Source organism: Cordyceps militaris (genome assembly GCF_000225605.1).
Source record: "Cordyceps militaris CM01 unplaced genomic scaffold CCM_S00001, whole genome shotgun sequence".
NCBI lineage: Eukaryota > Fungi > Ascomycota > Sordariomycetes > Hypocreales > Cordycipitaceae > Cordyceps > Cordyceps militaris.
In genome coordinates, this window is record NW_006271969.1 from 5,586,552 (window position 1) to 5,604,815 (window position 18,264).

General features: G+C 32.8%; 2 protein-coding genes across 2 annotated transcripts; one reads left to right on the forward strand and one right to left on the reverse strand.

Moving 5' to 3' along the window:
* Positions 1 to 4: 4 nt before the first annotated feature.
* On the reverse strand, positions 5 to 2,044 carry CCM_01728 (pyoverdine/dityrosine biosynthesis protein, putative; the record flags this gene model as incomplete). Its single annotated transcript, XM_006666883.1, has 3 exons — positions 5 to 1,132; positions 1,182 to 1,564; positions 1,624 to 2,044. The coding sequence occupies 3 exons, from the start codon at positions 2,042 to 2,044 to the stop codon at positions 5 to 7; spliced, it is 1,932 nt and encodes a 643-aa protein (XP_006666946.1).
* Positions 2,045 to 3,784: 1,740 nt separating this feature from the next.
* Positions 3,785 to 5,590, forward strand: CCM_01729 (monooxygenase, putative; the record flags this gene model as incomplete). Its single annotated transcript, XM_006666884.1, has 5 exons — positions 3,785 to 3,842; positions 3,894 to 3,959; positions 4,023 to 4,142; positions 4,228 to 4,782; positions 4,857 to 5,590. 5 exons carry the CDS (start codon positions 3,785 to 3,787, stop codon positions 5,588 to 5,590), a joined length of 1,533 nt encoding a protein of 510 aa, XP_006666947.1.
* Positions 5,591 to 18,264: the final 12,674 nt, after the last annotated feature.

Below are 18,264 nucleotides of genomic sequence, written 5' to 3' on the forward strand. Positions count from 1 at the left end.
TCTCCTAGTCAAAGTGGATGCGCCACAATTCACGATCGCAGCCAGCCGTAAAGTCACTGCGAGTGTGCATCATCAAGATGTTGTCGCTGATGACCATGTCGCCCTTCTCCCACGAGTGATATAGGGCAACGCGGCGGTCATGCAGAGTCTCGTCAATCGCCTCGCACAGCTTTGCGCTTTCCTCCGCAGTCATACCCTCAATGGTCACGCTGGTCGCGTCAAACTTGGTCTTGGTCTCGGGCCACGGCTCGTGGTATCGCAAGCATGGCTTGCCTGTCGAGGGATGTGAGGTAATCAACGGGATTCCCTTCATGATGGTCTGATCAAAGGACGACGTCGACACGGACCAGGTCCTCTTCTTCAGGTCCTCGACATCGACCCACGAGGGTAGGTACTTGAAGAACTGGGTAGACGAGGAGAAGAGTGTGAATCCAGTATCTTTCGGCGAAGCGCTTGCGCCGATGAAGAACTGGAACTTTGGCGGAGTCGAAACCAGCACCTCCTCGCCCTGCTCGTTGGTCTGCTTGACAGTCTTGAAGAGTCCGTCGTAGTGGAAGGGCATCCACTCGGCCGACAAAACGTTGTTCAGGCCAGCCGTGTTGGTGCCCTGGTCCTTGACCTCGAGGATCAACCCAAACTTCCACGGGAGCGGTGTGCCGAACTCATGGGCCTTTTCAACATATCTTTCGCGGTCGATGGTCTGTGCGAAGCCTCGAATGACGATTGGCGAGTTGTGCTCGGCAAGTGATCGAACCTTGCTGGCGTCGACATCACGGATGGTGAGCGCCTTTTTCCCTTTCTTGGGCGTGATCAACCAGCCCGAAGGATATATGGGCTTGCAGTCAATCCCGCCCTTGTCCTCTCCCCAAGAAAAGAGAGGCGACTTTTCTCTGAAATAGCTTGGTCGGCCATCCTCGTATACCAATTCAAGCTTGTCGTCCTTTTCCAACTCGGAGCGCATTCCGGTCTCGATAGTTCCGTCAATCTTGTACGCAACACTGCAATGCCAGGGCGTGGTGTACATGGAGGTCGTCGGCAGAAGGCTGATGGAGAGCTTGGTAGCGCCGGTGGAGGGGTGAATAGACAGGCGGACATAATCGCTGTACCGTTTGCGAACCGCATTGGCGAAGGCCTGAGGTATGTTAGTACGCTGTTGATTCTCGTCTTCCAAGATTACTTACCTCGCCACGAGCCATCATCTCCCGAGCGATGGTCTCGATACCACGCTTGAACTTGGTCTTGGAGCGGGACTCGCCAACAGGATAAACGTGTGCCAAATCGGTTTCGAGGAACTTGATGTACCCTCGATATGTCAGGCAAACGTCCTCACTCTGGCTGACCTCTTTCCAGTTCCAGTCAGGGCGACTGAATCTGTTTAGCAACGCGCGACGGAAGTTGGTGGCGTTTGACACGTAGGTGATTTCATCAAGCTCATCTGGGAGATCGAGAGAAACGAGATCACGCAACCGACAAAACGTAATGTTGGTGTACTCCTGGCTCAGAGCGAGTTGGCGCAAGCCCTCTCCGTATGCCCAGACATCTTTGTCCGCCACTCCCAACAAGTCTGAGTATACGGTTAGTATTTACGACTCCGGTACAGGTACAGGTTCTGGATATACATACCATTATATACCAGGCCGTCTGAGATGATTGTGAGCTTCGCACCAGGAGCATAAACTCGCTCAATAGAAGAGCAAAGGCCGTTCAGGTGGGACAGTGCTAGATCCTCGGCACGGTCGGGTAGTTTTCCAAGAACTTTGGAGACTGAGTTGGGGGATTTGAAGGGAAAGGCCGGAAGGCACATGGGAATCACCTCTCTGGCCTTGACGTGGGTGTAAATGAGGGCGAGGAACTTGAGCGCGCCTTCGTCGGCCTTGGTAGTGGCATCAGAGGCTCTGCGCAAGCGATAGCGATCAATGATTCCAAGAACCTTTGCCGCAATCTCGAGCGAGGCCACATCAAGTTCTGCGCTGATGGGCGAGGCCGAGGAAAAGACGGAGAACTTGGCCGCCAGCGGCGTCACTCCGTTGTCGTCCATGGGCATCTTGGGGGGGGGTCTGGGGAGGAGAGCTTGGGACGTGGAAAGCTGCGTCCGAGGGGCTAATAAGTGATGCCATTTGGAAGAAAGTTTATGGTAAGATTTGAAGACTGAAACACTTGACTGCTTGTTCAACAACGATCCAAGCGGCAACAGGCTAGCTCGGGACCAGCAGACATATATATGGCTTCGTTGAGGTGTCGTCAAGAGACCCTGAAGAAAAACTGCAACGGTACGGGCTCTGTGAAGGACGCAGGACTGGTCAACGGCAGAGTCAGCTGTGTGCCTCAGAAGACATTCCACTGTTCAGAATAGGCAGGCGGGATGGCCGCAGGGGACAGTCTGGCGGGTATGTCCCCACGCGGAAGCAGCACCAAGCCCCGAGCTGACGCATCTGGCTATTGATCCTTGAGTATAACTAGATGGACAAACGTTTCCTGACTGATAAATCTTGGTGGATGCCACTCCGCGTGGTGTGGGATTGGAACTGGGTCATGTCAAGAAGGAGCAGACGGTATGCCAACTATCCACACGGTTACGCCTCTTGGCCAGCAACTCGACTCGCGTTGCCGAGCGAGAAAAGCGTTGGATTTCTCATCAACAGCCGATGTTCGAGTCTTGTATCGGAAAGGATGGGATTATAGCTCCTCAGTTATTTTTTTCCGGAATGGCCTCGACCAGTTACACGCCCAACGCGGGAGCCACTCGTCGTTTCAGACATCAGTCGAGTGGACAATTCGTAGTCGGGTTGACGACATCTACGTGGGAGAAGGACGGACTAGAAGGATTTGGTCGTCGGCGCCATCGTTTTAGCACGTTTCTGCCCTGATTCTGCGTCGTCTCTATGCGCTAAAGCCTTGGACGAGAGACTACGACTTGAGTGTACTTGGTCGCAACGATGCGCGGTCTCTAGATTCGCCGGCAAAACTGGACCCCCCTTGAACATGAGAAACAAAGACTGAGCTACTTGCCCTACTAGTCTGAATTTCCCGGGCTACGGAATACAGCGAACAAATAAGGCTTGCCTTGCCTCCTGGTTCCGTCTCCTGACAGGCCAGGTCGGATCGGTCGAGGTCAGTCCCTCATGCACGCGGGTCCTGTTTACAATGACCTGTCGGCGAGGCTGCGCTGGCATGCCTCATGTCTTGGGACTCTGATCTGGCCAGGGGGCATGAATAATGCACGGCATTCGATGCGCCCGATTGCGTGTAAGCTTCTTTTCTGAGTCTGCCAGCGACGGGGCGAAAACGTACCAGGTGCCACCAATAACATGCCATGTTTAATTTCCGGGGCCATTGTGGGTGCAGATCAAGGATCTTTGGTCAATCCCTGCATGTGCATGTGGTGAACTGACTTGCTCGCTGCCCCAGTTTCTCGATGCCTGGCACTAATATGGTGGGATGGCCGTAGGCAGTGTCAAGAGGCCAGCCAAGCTTTGAGTTGCATGACAAAACCCAGCGGGGAGTGGACACTGCCTTCGAAATTGCTATTGCGACGCTGTTTAGGACTGGAGAGTCGGCTTATACAGTGTCGAGAGAACAGTTTTCATGACACTTGGCATGACTCTCGCCAACTCCTGTGCCATTCACATTTATACTTGCTCGTTCCATTCGACCAAGTTGATTAACAAACCTCTAACAACTTGTAACAACTTTCAACAACTTCAGCAACTTTCAACAACTTTCAACAACCTTCAACAACACTACAACAACAGTACGCACAATTCTACATACACATCTCTTCACAATGCCCTCTGTCACCGAGGAACGCTCTTCTACAGTCGTCGACGTTGCCATCTGCGGCGGTATGCTCTATTTGAATCTCTGTTTAGTGACCCCCATCTAACTTGAATCAGGTGGACCAACTGGCCTTGCAACCGCATTGCTCATGAAGAGGCTGGGAGTCTCGGTCTGTGTCATTGGTATGTTGCCGTGACTGGGAAAACGCCGAGTCTGAAAAGGAGGGTTGGCTAACAAGACTTCAGACGCCAAGCCTGCCAGTCTCGAGCTCGGCCGTGCAGACGCCCTGAATGCGAGAACCCAGCAGTACCTAGAGCTTGCCGATCTCCTCGGCGAATTGATTCCCCAAGGCATTACATGCAACAGTGGGTACTACCGCACACATACAAGCCAGCCTCGAGAGGCAAAGACTGCACAAGAAAGCTAACATGAGGCCTCCCCTTGGACCAGCGAGCTCGACATTTGGCAATGGCGAGTTCATCTCGCGGCAGAACCAGTGGTGGGTGAGCCTCGAGCACACGCTGAACAAGAATTTTCTCATGCTCGGCCAGCCCGTCGTGGAGAAGATGCTGGCCGACAAGCTGGGCAGCGACGTCCACTACGGCGAGCAGGTTGCGTCCATCAGCGAGGATGAGAGCGGTGTCAGCATCGTGACGAGCACCGGTCGCCAGGTGCGCAGCAAGTACGCGCTCGGCGCCGACGGAGCGCGCTCCATGGTACGCAAGGCCATCGGCGCCACCTTTTCCGGCACCAAGCCCGAGATGCTGTGGGCGGTCCTGGACACGTACATTGACACCGACTTCCCGAGATGCCCAGAGATTATCACGTTTCAGCTCGACGGCCAGTCTCGCGTCTCGTGGATCCCGCGGGAGCGCGGCCTGTGCCGCTTCTACGTGCTGCTCGAGGGCCAGGTGTCGTGTGAGCTGGCACAGCAGTCTATCAAGGACCACATGGCTCCCCACAAGGTTGAGTTTACCGAAACAGTGTGGTACAGCACGTTTGATGGTATGTGTTTTGCCTACAAAGCTTGCCCCGGGTCCTTACATCATTGACTAACACAATGCACTCTCCCTGGATAGTCAAGGAAAGAATCGCCTCGACGTTTCAGTCCAAGGACGGCGCTGGTCGCATCTTCCTAGGCGGCGATGCGGCGCACGTGCACTCGGTCAACGGTGGCCAAGGGCTGAACACGGGCATCGCGGACGCCTTCAACCTTGCATGGCGACTCGCCATGGTCATCAACGAGCCAAGCCTGGGCAAAGAGGCGGCCCGCACGCTATTGGTCAGCTACGACACGGAAAGGCGCAGCACGGCGCAGGGTGTGATTGACGTGGCCGCTGCGCTTGTGCGTGACACGGTGCGTGAGGCCAAGACGTACGTGGGTACGATTGAGAAGAATGCGGGCTACATCACCGGCATGGGCGTCTCATACGAAGCCTGCGGCTCGCCCCTGATCCAGCCGTCTGAGCATGGCATCTGGAAGGCCGGTTTTAGATGCCCTGACATGGTGATCAAGCCTCTTTCGGGAGGGGAGACGAGACGGCTGTACTCGGATGTGCGCTATGGAAAGTATCTGCTGCTATCGATTGGCAAGACCGAGGCTGCCAAGGAGTCAGGGCATCCCGTCACCAAGTACTCTATTCTTGCAGAGGGCGCAACCGTAGATGCACGCTCGGATAAGACATTTACCGGGGACTGGGTAGCGGCAGACGATGCTTTCTACGTTGTGGTGAGACCGGATATGTACATTGCTTTTGTCAGCGAGAGCCTCGCTGCTTGTGAAGCACACATCAGCAAGGTATTCCAGTCATAGAAGTGATAGACATGCTAGCCAAGGTTAAAACAAATACAATATTCTACACCGCTCTCCGAGAATGATGTCAATGCTGGCCCTGGTAAAACAAATAGAAGATTGTACAGCGTTTGTATGATGACAATGCAGGTCAACAAGGTAAAAAATAAGAATGGAAAATTCTATGCCATTGTCAGAAAATGATATCCCCGCCGTCGAGGAAATAACGAAGATTCTGTACTATTTCCAGATTCGGGTAGAGTACTCGTCTTTCATGCCTCATGTTTCAGACCAGTCAGCATTCCCTTATTATCGAGCCGTCTTGTGACTTGGGCAACGACTCGCGCAAGTCCCGCCTCACGCTACCAGGTGTGCAAGTTGACGATTACGTGAACAATGCAAAGATGAAGACGAACCATGACACAGAATACGTCGGATAGGCATTCAAGCTACCTGCAGATAGCGCGCGACTTGCCGCATTATCCGGCGCAGGGTCTGCTGAGCCGAGACCCTCTGGGGCCGAGCCAACTCATCTGTTGGCGAAGCATCTTGGAGCCCTTGGCTCCTGATGACAAGGTTACTCTCTCTCTCTTGTCATGCACTGCACTGCACGAGACGTGCCTGAGAGTAGACTGAGATTAGAGACGGCGCTGTGTCGGCCGTGTTTCTTACCTGTGTAGAGCGATTCAGCCGCGGTGGAGAGGTCACATGGACAAGTTTGAATAGATTTGGCATATCGAGAAGGACCAAGACGCAGGTCGAGTTGGTCGGCGACCAGCGTAGCGTGGAACATGAAGGACCTGGACGGGCCTCGGGATGTCGGTGCGTTAGGAAACAACTTGGCAGTCTTGCCTCGCAGGCTCCAATACAAGCGGTCCCAAGGCAAGGATATATCTATATATATGGATGGTGCACGGCGAGGCGCCGCGGGAACCCAGCGTCTGCAGGAGGAGACGCAGCATCGAGTACTCGGTAGAGACGTTTGCGGTGACGCTAACCACTGTAGGAGGCCTGGCCAAGACTTGTGCTCGCAACGGGGATCCGCCATCTGTCGCCGCAGGATCTGAGGAAACATGACTCTCGGAAAGGGGCCTTGCCGCAGAGATGCTGCAGCTCGTGCAAGTAGGGTCAATCGGGACGTGGGCCAGGAGAAGCTGCTCGTGCATCTCGGGCTTTACAAGGAAAAAAAAAGACGTGTCAATTCCCGACGTGTCAGAAAAAAAAGAGGGAAAAAATGTGACAGCTTTATCAGGCAATTGACTTCATTACTAGGCAGTCACAATGAATGACTTGATATTATCCGTAGTAAATTAGGAGGGAATATGTCACGTTATAGTGTTGTCTGTGCTTACGATTTGTAGAGGCGTTGCACGTGTGCGCAGTTGATCACAGCCGGAAGAGGTTGGAGGAAAGGCAACTTGATATTCTGCATGTTCTAACTGGAAAGGAGGGAAAACTCTGCCCTGCAGGGGTACCTCTTTTATAGTGCAATTTATGTGGGAATTTAGGTACCCTATTAGGGCTCGTGTTCTTGGTGCTTCGGGCACCACATCCACTCCACTCATCGCGTATTTGACTCCACCACCCTTCAACAGAATATGACCTAGCGTCAAAGGCCCCGCTTCCAAGCCAGCTCGCATGTCAAACCGTCTCGGGCACAGCCGTCTGTACCCGCTACTGGTGGTACTGGGGAACTGAGACATTTGATTCGAATACGCATCTGTCTTTTGTCTGTTTCTTCTGAATCGATTTAGAGTTACATGCGACGTCGCACGAATCGCTGCTGCATCGTGGCAAATCACATCTCAAAGACGCGGGGGAATGTTGGGCCTTGATTACTTCCAACGCAATGCAGGTATAGCGGTCTGCGATATACAGATGTGCGATAATTCCTCTTCTCTTGGCTCATTTCGAAAAACAATATTACTCTCCAGTGCCGAGACTGCATATACGAACCGCGCAACTCTTGTTGTTTACAACGGAGCACGAAAAAAGACAGTTTGGCAACTAGCGACTTGCAACCCGGGGCCGGGCGCAGATCGCCTCAGCTGCTCGTATTCATACGCCGTATTAATTAAGTAGGGCTTAGTAGAATTGCCATCCCTGGCGATTGATGAGCCATAGGTGGGTAAAAAAAGTGCCGTGAAGCACCCATGAAACGACGTCAAGGACCACCACCCCGTTGCCGAAGAAATACGCGTATTTAGCCATTGGCTGGTAGGGCTGGGGTTTTTTCTTTCTTTCTAAGTTTCCCCTCGCATTCATCCCATGCTATCGGAGCATAAAAAATTATGCGCCAAATGCTATCGAGATGTCGAGTCATTCATGGGATAAATCCTTTTCCAAAGTATGTTGCCAAGCGCCATGTGGGTGGACCCGAGCCGGAGTAAATATTTATCAAGGGGGCCCTCTTCGGAGGCCGCGGTCTAGTTAGCGCCGGGCGGAGGCCCGGCATCCACGGGTCCGGCATGGTTGGGACTCTGGCCACGCTTGCCGGCGAGCAAAATGTTGGGATCGCTATCCCAAGCAGGTAACAGTTATAAGATCACAGGCACGGAGTGCCTATAGAGGTGCTCTATAGGAATAGTTATATAATAATAATTCTTAATTAACTAATAAAATAAACTATAGAAGGGAAAGGCTATAGTTAAATATATAAATAGGTAGTACCTTAGGTACTACTAGGAAATTATAGGAATAAAAGAATAATTAATAATTATATATATTAGTAGTTAATAACTTATAGGTAGTTACTTTATTTATTTATAAAAAGTAATAATATTTTTATAATAGTCTAGCTTTATTAGTTTAATTATTTATTATAATAATCTTTATAATATTTTATATTAAGGCTATAAGTATTAAGACTTTTTTTATATATTATTATATAATATAATTACTATATATATATATTATATAATATAACTAGTTATTATATATAATTATATATAATATAAATCTATTTACTATATACCTTTATATATAATATATCTTATTAAATATTTACTATACTTAGCTAACTATATTTATTATAGTACTTATTAATATAATACTAATAGTTTTTTCTTTTAGTTAAGTTATATAGCTTTTAGGCTTTTTTATAACTTTTATAGTATAGTTAGCTTAGTTTTAAATATATAATATTAATTAGTTATTAACTAGCTTTTATAATACTTTATTTAAAGTAGCTTTTATTAGTATATTTATAAGGTTATTATTATTATTAATCTAGTAAACCTTAATAAGTTTATAATACTTATAAGACTAGTATAGTATTATAATATTAATTATTAGGTACTTTTTTTTAGTAATTCTAAGCTTTATTAGGTATTTATATAATAAAAATAAATCTATATAAACTATTATTAGAACTATTATTAAGCCTATTAACTCTATAATTTTATTTAAAATAATAAAAAAAGTATAGCCTATATTAGTATTTAGAATTATATTATATAGCTTTAATATTAATATACTTTAAATAATATACTTACTTTTTATTAAGCTCTAGGTAATAATATTACCTTAAATAGTAATTTTAGTATAGTTAATAGGTTCTTTATTATTTAGAATAATTATATATCTTAGTTAAGAACTTAAATCTTTATTATTATATAATAGTAGGGTAGGATTAGGTAGAAAGATAGGAAGGTAAAAGGTAGGTTATATTACTTATTAAGACTAAAGCTTATCCCCTTTTTCCTTCTAGGAAATATCCCCCTTATTTTATAATAATTAAAAGGAAGATAACCTATCCTTTTAATTAGAGTTTAAATACTATTTAAATACTAGTTAAAACTTATATAAACTAATCCTATTCTTATAAGTCTACTTAGAGTCTTAATTTAGGCTTAACTTACCTATAGGTCTTACTAATCTTATAACTAATTCTTCTTTAAAGTAACTCTAGCCCCTCTTACCTAATAGTAGATTAGTTATCCTATATAATTTATACTTACTATAAATCCTTAGTTACTATATATTTAGTACTTATAATATACTATATATAGCTTTTTAAGTATTTAGACTTTTTACCTTTATAGATACTAAATTAGCTTTAATTTAAATTATATACTTAGAGTATTATAATTACCTTTCCTTCTAAAAGGTACTTCTCTAGATACTATTTTCTTTAACCTTTATATTATTTTCTTATTTATTATAAATTATATTTATATCCTAGTAATAGATTTATTTTATAAATATAATATATTTAATTTATATAGGTATTATAGTTATTAGCTAGTAATTACTAGCTAATAAATAATTAATAGAATAATATAAATATTCCTTAAGTTATTTTTAAAATAAGTTCTTTTCTTATTATTTTCTATATTTTTTACTTATATTATCTTTATTTATATATTCCTCTTAACTTATTATATTTTCTTTTTAAAATAAATATATATAGAATAAGGTATTCTTAAACTATATAATATCTCCTATAGTTATAATTAAATAATAATACTAGTCTTTTATTTCTTTTAAATTATTAGTAAGCCTTTATTAAGTATTATAAAGCCTATAATAAGTTACTATAGTTAAGCTAACTACTTTAGCTTAGATAGTATATTAGTTAATATTTTTATTACTATTAAGTTAAGTTAATATAGTAGTTACTTTATTAAACTAAATATTCTTAATCCTACTTTAATTAAGTTTATTATTTAGTTAATTTAAAAACCTTATAAACTATATAGCTTAGAATAATACTATATATTAAAGTATATAGGTATAGCTTTATATTACTATAATAGTTTAATCTTTATTTATTTTCTTATCTTAATAAATATTATTAACCTATCTTTTTTTTTTTAGCCTAAAAACTTTAAGACTATACTATAAGTTTATTTTATAAAAGATTTTCTAAGCTTTTAATTAGTACTACCTACCCTAAGTCTAGCTTTTAAAGTAAGTATAGCTTAGGTAGTAGCTTACTAACTTAAATAAAATAGGAAGGTATTTTAGCTTTATAATAAGGCTATATATATTATAAAATAAAGTAATAATACTAACTTTTCTATTTTTCCTATATATACTCTTAGAATAGGCTATATTCTATACTTTAATATTTAAAAAGAATATTATATTTAGTTTATTTAAGGTTTAGTTTTAACTTATAGTTAAGGCTTTAGCTATATTACCCTTAGTATTATTCCTTAAGCTTTTACTCTTAGCTATATTCTATAAACTCTTATACTTATATCTTTTTTAACTTATTTTATTATATTATTTAAAGTAATAAACCTTATAGTTATAAAGTTATATTATATCTTTCTTAATAATTATAACTTTATACTTTATTTATAACTCTTTTAACTAATTACTTTAACTATCTTTATTATTAATCTTAATAAATTAGATATAAATATTAAAAATACTATTAGTAATAATAATAATAATAATATAGACTATATTAATACTTATAATTAATTTTTTAAAAAAGAATAAGTAGATAATATAGATAATAAAAAAGGTATACTTAATTTACTTAATAAAATAATTAATATTATACTTAATACTTATATAACTAATACTTTCTATATATATTATATTCCTTATTCTTTAATAAAGTATTAATATAAGCTTATTTTAAACTATTATAAGATACTACTAGTTTATAGCTAAAATATCTTAATATATATACTATAGTATTATATATATTAGTTATTAACTTATATATTAGTAGTTTAGTATTTAAATCTATTTTAATACTAATATCTTTTCTTTTTCTTAGAATCCCTATAAGATACTAGTAGATTATACCTAGTTTATCTATTTCTTAAACCTAGACTAATATTAGTATAAAGTAGTAAATAATAATAATAAATATCTTTTATCCCTTAAAATATATTAGGCTTTAGCTTAGCTTAGTTTTAATTTAGTATATACTTTTAATATAGTTAAAAATTAATATAACTTATATAATTTAATAATAATAAAGAAGTTTTTATAAGTATATACTTTCTTTTATAACCTTTTTAGGCTTATAGCTAATTATCCTTTTTATTAGTAGGATTCCTATATTAAGTATAATAATTTAATAAATATATATAATATAGTTATAATTTAAGTTAATAATAAACTCTTTTTATTAAGGTTAATCTTAACTAATAATAGTTATAACCTTTAATTAAGTATAAAGATTATTTTTTAAAGTTATTACTTATATATTTTATTACTCTCTTTTCCTAAGTAAGCCTAGGAGTTTAAGAAGAATATACCTAGTATTTATAATATTCCTTTATAATAAATAAGATATAATTTAAAACCTTTATTTATTTTTTATTTTTCTATTTTATTATATAATTAGTATTATTTTATAAGAATTCTTTATCCCTTTAATAGTTATTAATATAACCTTTTCTTTAAATATTCTCTCCTTTTAGGTATATTCTTAAGACTATTTTAAGTCTTATATTCTTTAATACTTACCTATATATTAACTATATTTTCTTTTTATACCTATTTATTATATTTAGTAGGCTAGTCTTTCTACTTAATTAGGAATAATTAGATCTTTCTTTACTTATAGTTATTTATAATATTCTTTACTTTTTACTTATCTTTAAAATCTTTAAAGTTTAATATTAATAATAATTTAATATTACCTTCTTTCTAAGGCTTTAATAAGCTAATATAGAATATATTATATAGATATTTATATTATTTAAGTATTATAAGCTAGTAAGTTTATAAACCTATCTTATTTAATATATATAGTAGTTTAATTTAGTATAAAGCTAGCTTTCTTTAGGTTACCTTAACTTAAAAGTTCTTTATAGAAAGTATAATTAAATTTCTTTTTTTAAGTTCTAGTAGCTAGTACTTTATATTATAATATTAGTTCTAGTATATTATTATTACTTTTTAATATTAAGTTATTTTATTTTATACTTCTTATAGTTTCTAGACCTAGGTTTTAAGTTCTAGTAGTTCTTTTTTAAGTAAATTAACCTTAACTTATATATATATTTTAAAATAAAAACCTATAAGTAAAAAAGCTAGGCTATTCTTAATTATAATATTTATAATATTATTATATATATATTAAACTATATATAATAGCCTTAACTAATTATATTATATCTTTATTAAGAAGTAGTATAAATAGTATTTTAATATTTAATTTATTTATTCTATTTATTTATCTATTTAAAGGTAGAAAGCAGTAAATAATTATTAATAAATATATATTATATAGTATAGTTCTACCTAGAAATTACTAGTAAATAGTATACTATAATTTAAAATAATACTATTTAGAGTACTAAATATTAACCCTACTTATATATAAAATAAATCTACTAGGTTAGTAGCCTTTATTATATAAAAGATTATAAAAAAGAGTAAATACTTTATATAATAGTTAATAATAATAAAAATAAAGTCCTTTTCTTTATTCTTAAAATAGACTAATAGTAAATTAGTAATAAAATCTATATTTAGCTTTATTTATAATTAACTTAGTATTAATAATAATATAAATATACTATATAGCTTATATTACTTTATTACTACTAGCTAATAAGTAGTATATATAATAATATATTCTCCTATACTATAATTTATATACTTTTAAAAAAAGTTTTATTAAAGAATATTACTTATTCTATTTATACTAAAATATCCTATAAATAAATTATTATAATATAATTATAAAAGCCTATTAATAAGCTCTATATTTTTAAGAATATAGATTCTACCTTTATAGTATAATAATAAATCTATCTTAACTTACTAGCCTTTTACTTACTAAGTCTCTTAAAAATATTATTAATATATTTAGTTTACTTTTTAGGCTTTAAGAATAGATATCTTTAAATCTATTTTCTCTATTTTATAGTAATATATATCTATAACTATAGTAAATACTTCTATACCTAGCCTACTAAATTTCTATTAAGTTAGGTTTAAGTCTTATAAGGTTATACTCTATATTTAACCTATAGGTATATTACCTAGTATTAATATACTACCTAGGTCTTTTATATTCTCTTTACTTTTAAGTTAGACTAGTTTTATTTAGCTTTTTATAGTTTAAATATTAATTATAATAATAAATATTATTTTCTTTTTAAGATTATTTATTAGACCTATATTTAAGCTATTTTTTAAAATATAGTTAAGTTAGTAACTTAAGGTATTAGCTAGATTACCTTTCTCTATATAATATTTTACTATAAAACTAAATAGTATTAAAAATATATACTATTTAGCTTATTTACTATTAAGTTATAAAGTATTTATAAATATTTAAAGATTTAAATAGTTTATTAAGACTTTTATTAATATATTAGTCTTATTAAGATATTATTATTAATACTTAAAACTCTTTATAATTACTAGTATTTTTTAGTCTTTAATAGTATAATTTTATTCTATATTTATTAGTTTTTAAAACTAGAAAGTAAAAGAATAGTATTTCCCTTTTTTATTTATTTAAAATATTATTCTTAATATTATATCTTTAAATATATTAATCTTAAGTTAAACTAGTTTTTTAACCTTATAATTCTTTAATAATAATATACTTTAAAATACTTTTTTAAGTTATTAAAATACCTTCTAATTAACTTTATTTATATTTACTTTTTTAGGCTTTTTCTTATTTATTATACTCTTTAGGTAACTTATAAGTAGGAGAATTATAGCTAAGTATTAGTTAATAAATTATTAATAGAAATTATAAAATCTTAAAAATACTTAAATTTCTTAAAATATCTTTATTTTAAGCTATTTTTATATTATCTTTACTTTTATAGGATCTATTTAGATTCCTTATTCTAAGAGTAAGAATCTTAAGAACTTAACTTCTAATTAATAAAACTTATATTTTAAAAGTTTAATATATAGTTTTATAGTATATAGTTTTTTTAAAACTAATTTTAAATATTTAATATATTCTTTTTTAATTTATAAAAAAATTAAGATATTATTAAAGTAAATAATATAAATATAGTCTAATAGTTTACTTACTACTTAATAAATATAGCTTTAGAATATTACTAGTATATTAATTAAACTAAATAGTATTATTAAGAACTTATAATACTTATAATAACTATTAAATACTATTTTCTATTTATTATCTTTTTTAATATAGATTTAATAGTATATATCTTTTATATTAATTTTTAAGAAGTATTTAGCTTTAAAGATTTAATCTAGAATCTTAGTAATTAAAAGTAATAAGTATTAATTCTTTTAAATAACCTTATTTAAATCTTAATAATTAATATAAAATTAAAAACTTTTATTTTTTTAAAAATAAATAGTATAAAAGATCTAATAAGGCTTACTAAAAGGTAAATCTACTTTTTCTTTAAAGCCTTATTAATAAACTCCTATAAGGTCTTAAGTTCTTTTAAAAAGAGAAAGTAAATAAGATTATAAAATAGTATTTATCCCTTTACTATATTAATAGTATAGTTAGAATTTTTAAACTTAAGGATAATTCTAGCTTTAAAGTTATTAAATATATTAAAATAATCTTATAGTTTAAAAGGAATTATATAAAATATTAGCTTTAATTCTTTTTTATTTTTTAAAAGTAATAATAATTCTAATAAGTTAATTACTATAAAAACTACTATTATAATCTATAGTTATTTCTTAAACTATTAAGGCTTATTTAATATAATTTATATACTTTAGGTTTTAAAGAACTATAGTTATTAGTCTAGATTAATAAAAATATTATAGTTTTTTAAACCTAATATTCTAATTAAAAGTTAGTAATTTCTTTAATCTAAATCTTAAGATAAAGAATATTAAATTATAATAGTTTTTATATTATTTTTAAAATCTATTAAAGTAATTAGTACTTTATAAAGATTACTTACTTAGAGTTAAGCCCCTTTTATTATCTTAATTCTTAATAGTTTCTTTTTTAATTTTTAAATATTAAGTTATAAAACTAACTTAATATTAATTAGATTTATAGCTACCTCTATATTTAAAATAACTTAAATAGTATTTATCTAATTAATTAAAATACCTATTATATAAAAAGGTTTAGTTATTATTCCTTTTTATATAGGTTCTTTTTATATTAAGCCTATTTTAGGCTTTAATTAAGGCTTATTTTCTAAACTTTATATTTTTAGTTTTAAAAAATTAGTATAAACTAGAATAATAAAGAAACTAATTATATTATCTAGTTTCCTTTTCCTAAGTCTAGCTTATTAGTATTTTTATTCTTAGGATATTTTAGTATAATATACCTAGGTTTATTATATTTATAGTAAATAATTTTTTTCTTTCTTTAAAATAAAGAATATTTATTTTTTTAATAAAGTATATATAATTTTCTTTAATAATCTAGTTTTAATTTATCTTAATCTTAATAGTTATTCTTATAGTTTAGTTTATACTTCTTATTTATACCTTTTTATAATCTTTAGTCTAAAGGTTTTTATTTTAAAGTATTACTTTCTTAATATTAAGTTATAATTAAGATTACCTTTTCTTTTATTTTTAGGTTCTTATTTATATAGTTAATAATCTTTTTTTATAGCTACTTTTATAGTTTTATAAGGTATTATTAAACTCTTTTAATTTTTAAAAGTATTAGTATCTTTTTTTTTAGTAAATCTAGGTAAAGATAGAAATCTATAAGATACTAGCTTAGCCTTTATCTAATAAACTTAAAGGTAATAGCTATATTTATTTTTAAGTTAATAAAGTTTTTTAGTAAGACTTTATTCTATTTTATAAAATAATCTTAATCTTTACTATATTTTTTTTATTTACTTAATAATAGTTTATTTAGGTATTAATTCTATCTAGCTTAGTAAGCTAAGTCTATATATTCTTAAGTATAGATAATTTTTAAAGATTCTTTATAAAATTTCTTTAAATTAACTATAAAGGCTTTTTATAAATCCCTTTTTTATTAATTATAAACTTAAAAGTTATATTAATTTAGTAGTTTAATAATATTTTAAATCTAAATACCTTAAGAAAGGTAACTATTTTTATTATTTTCTTTTTATAATAAATAGCTTTCTTTATTTAACTTAGTCTTTAGAAGTTAAAGCTTTTCTTTTAAAGTACTTTTTTATTTAACTTTATAAATCTATTATTAAATCTCTTTTTCTTCTTTATTTAATAAAAGGGATATATTATTTTTAGCCTTTTTAAGAAAATTATTAATTTCTTAAATTATATTATTCTTTATTAATATAATAAAAGGATATTTTAAAAAAGGTTAAAAAGATAAAGAAGTTAAAATACCTCTTTCTTTTTATAATTTAGTTTTATTTTTAATAAAGTCTTTTATTTTCTTTCTAAATAATCCTTTTTTTAAAAGCTTTAAAATTATAATAGTAAGATAAGATTAGGTAGAAAGATAGGAAGGTAAAAGGTAGGTTATATTACTTATTAAGACTAAAGCTTATCCCCTTTTTCTTTTTAAGAAATATCCCTTTTATTTTATAATAACTAAAAGGAAGATAACCTATTTTTTTAATTAGAGTTTAAATACTATTTAAATACTAATTAAAACTTATATAAACTAATCCTATTCCTATAGGTTTACTTAAGGTCTTAATTTAGACTTAACTTATTTATAAGTCTTACTAATTTTATAACTAATTCTTTTTTAAAGTAACTCTAGCCCTTTCTACCTTATAATAAATTAGTTATTCTATATAATTTATACTTATTATAAATCTTTAGCTACTATATATCTAGTACTTATAGTATACTATATATAGCTTTCTAAGTATTTAAACTCTTTATTTTTATAGATACTAAATTAGCTTTAATTTAAATTATATACTTAGAGTATTATATATTAATAAAGAAACTATTAATAAAAATAAATAGCTTAGTTATTCTTAATTAAATTAAGAAATACTAAAGGCCTTAAGTAGTATTCTTAATTTATTACTAAATATAGGTATTTAGATATTTAAAATTATCTTTTTTAGGCTTTTTAAATTATATAATAATAAATAGGTTAAATATAGCTTTTAATTAGTAAATTAAGACTAGGTAGGTACTTTAAGCTTATTATTTAATATATCCTTTTAGGTTAGTTAGTAGCTAAAGCTTCTTTAATTATTCTTTTAAAACTATTAAAATAGTACTATTAATACTTAAAGAGATATAGTATTTATTAAATATTAATAGGTTTTTTATTATAAGTATCTTCTTTAGCTTAGCCTAGAATCTAGTAATAATAAAGGTATTAACTTTTTATTTACTAAAAATAATAATATTAAAGCTAATTATATTATTAATCTATATACTAATAATACCTAGATTAAGGCTTAAAGCTAGTAAAAAGTACTAATTATAAGTAAATAGTAATATTCTAAGCTTTTTAAAATAGTAAGTAAAGTATATTACTTATTAATAAGTATTAAACTTAGAAATACTATATAGTAATAGAATAACCTAAATAATAGTACTCTTAAAATAAAGATAGTAGAGTTTTAAGGGAATTTAGGTAAAAATATACTATTAAAAATAGGTTCTAACCTATATATAAGCCTAGGTAATATCCTAAAGCTATAATAGCTATCCTTATTAGATTTAAGTTAATATAAGGCTTAAAATTAAATATTAGCTTATTCTCTAGATAGTTAATAATTAAGTAAATAGTATATTTTTATTATAATCTTAATAACTATATAGAATTATATATATTTTCTTTATAGGCTTTTTAGTAGTATTAAACTTAATCT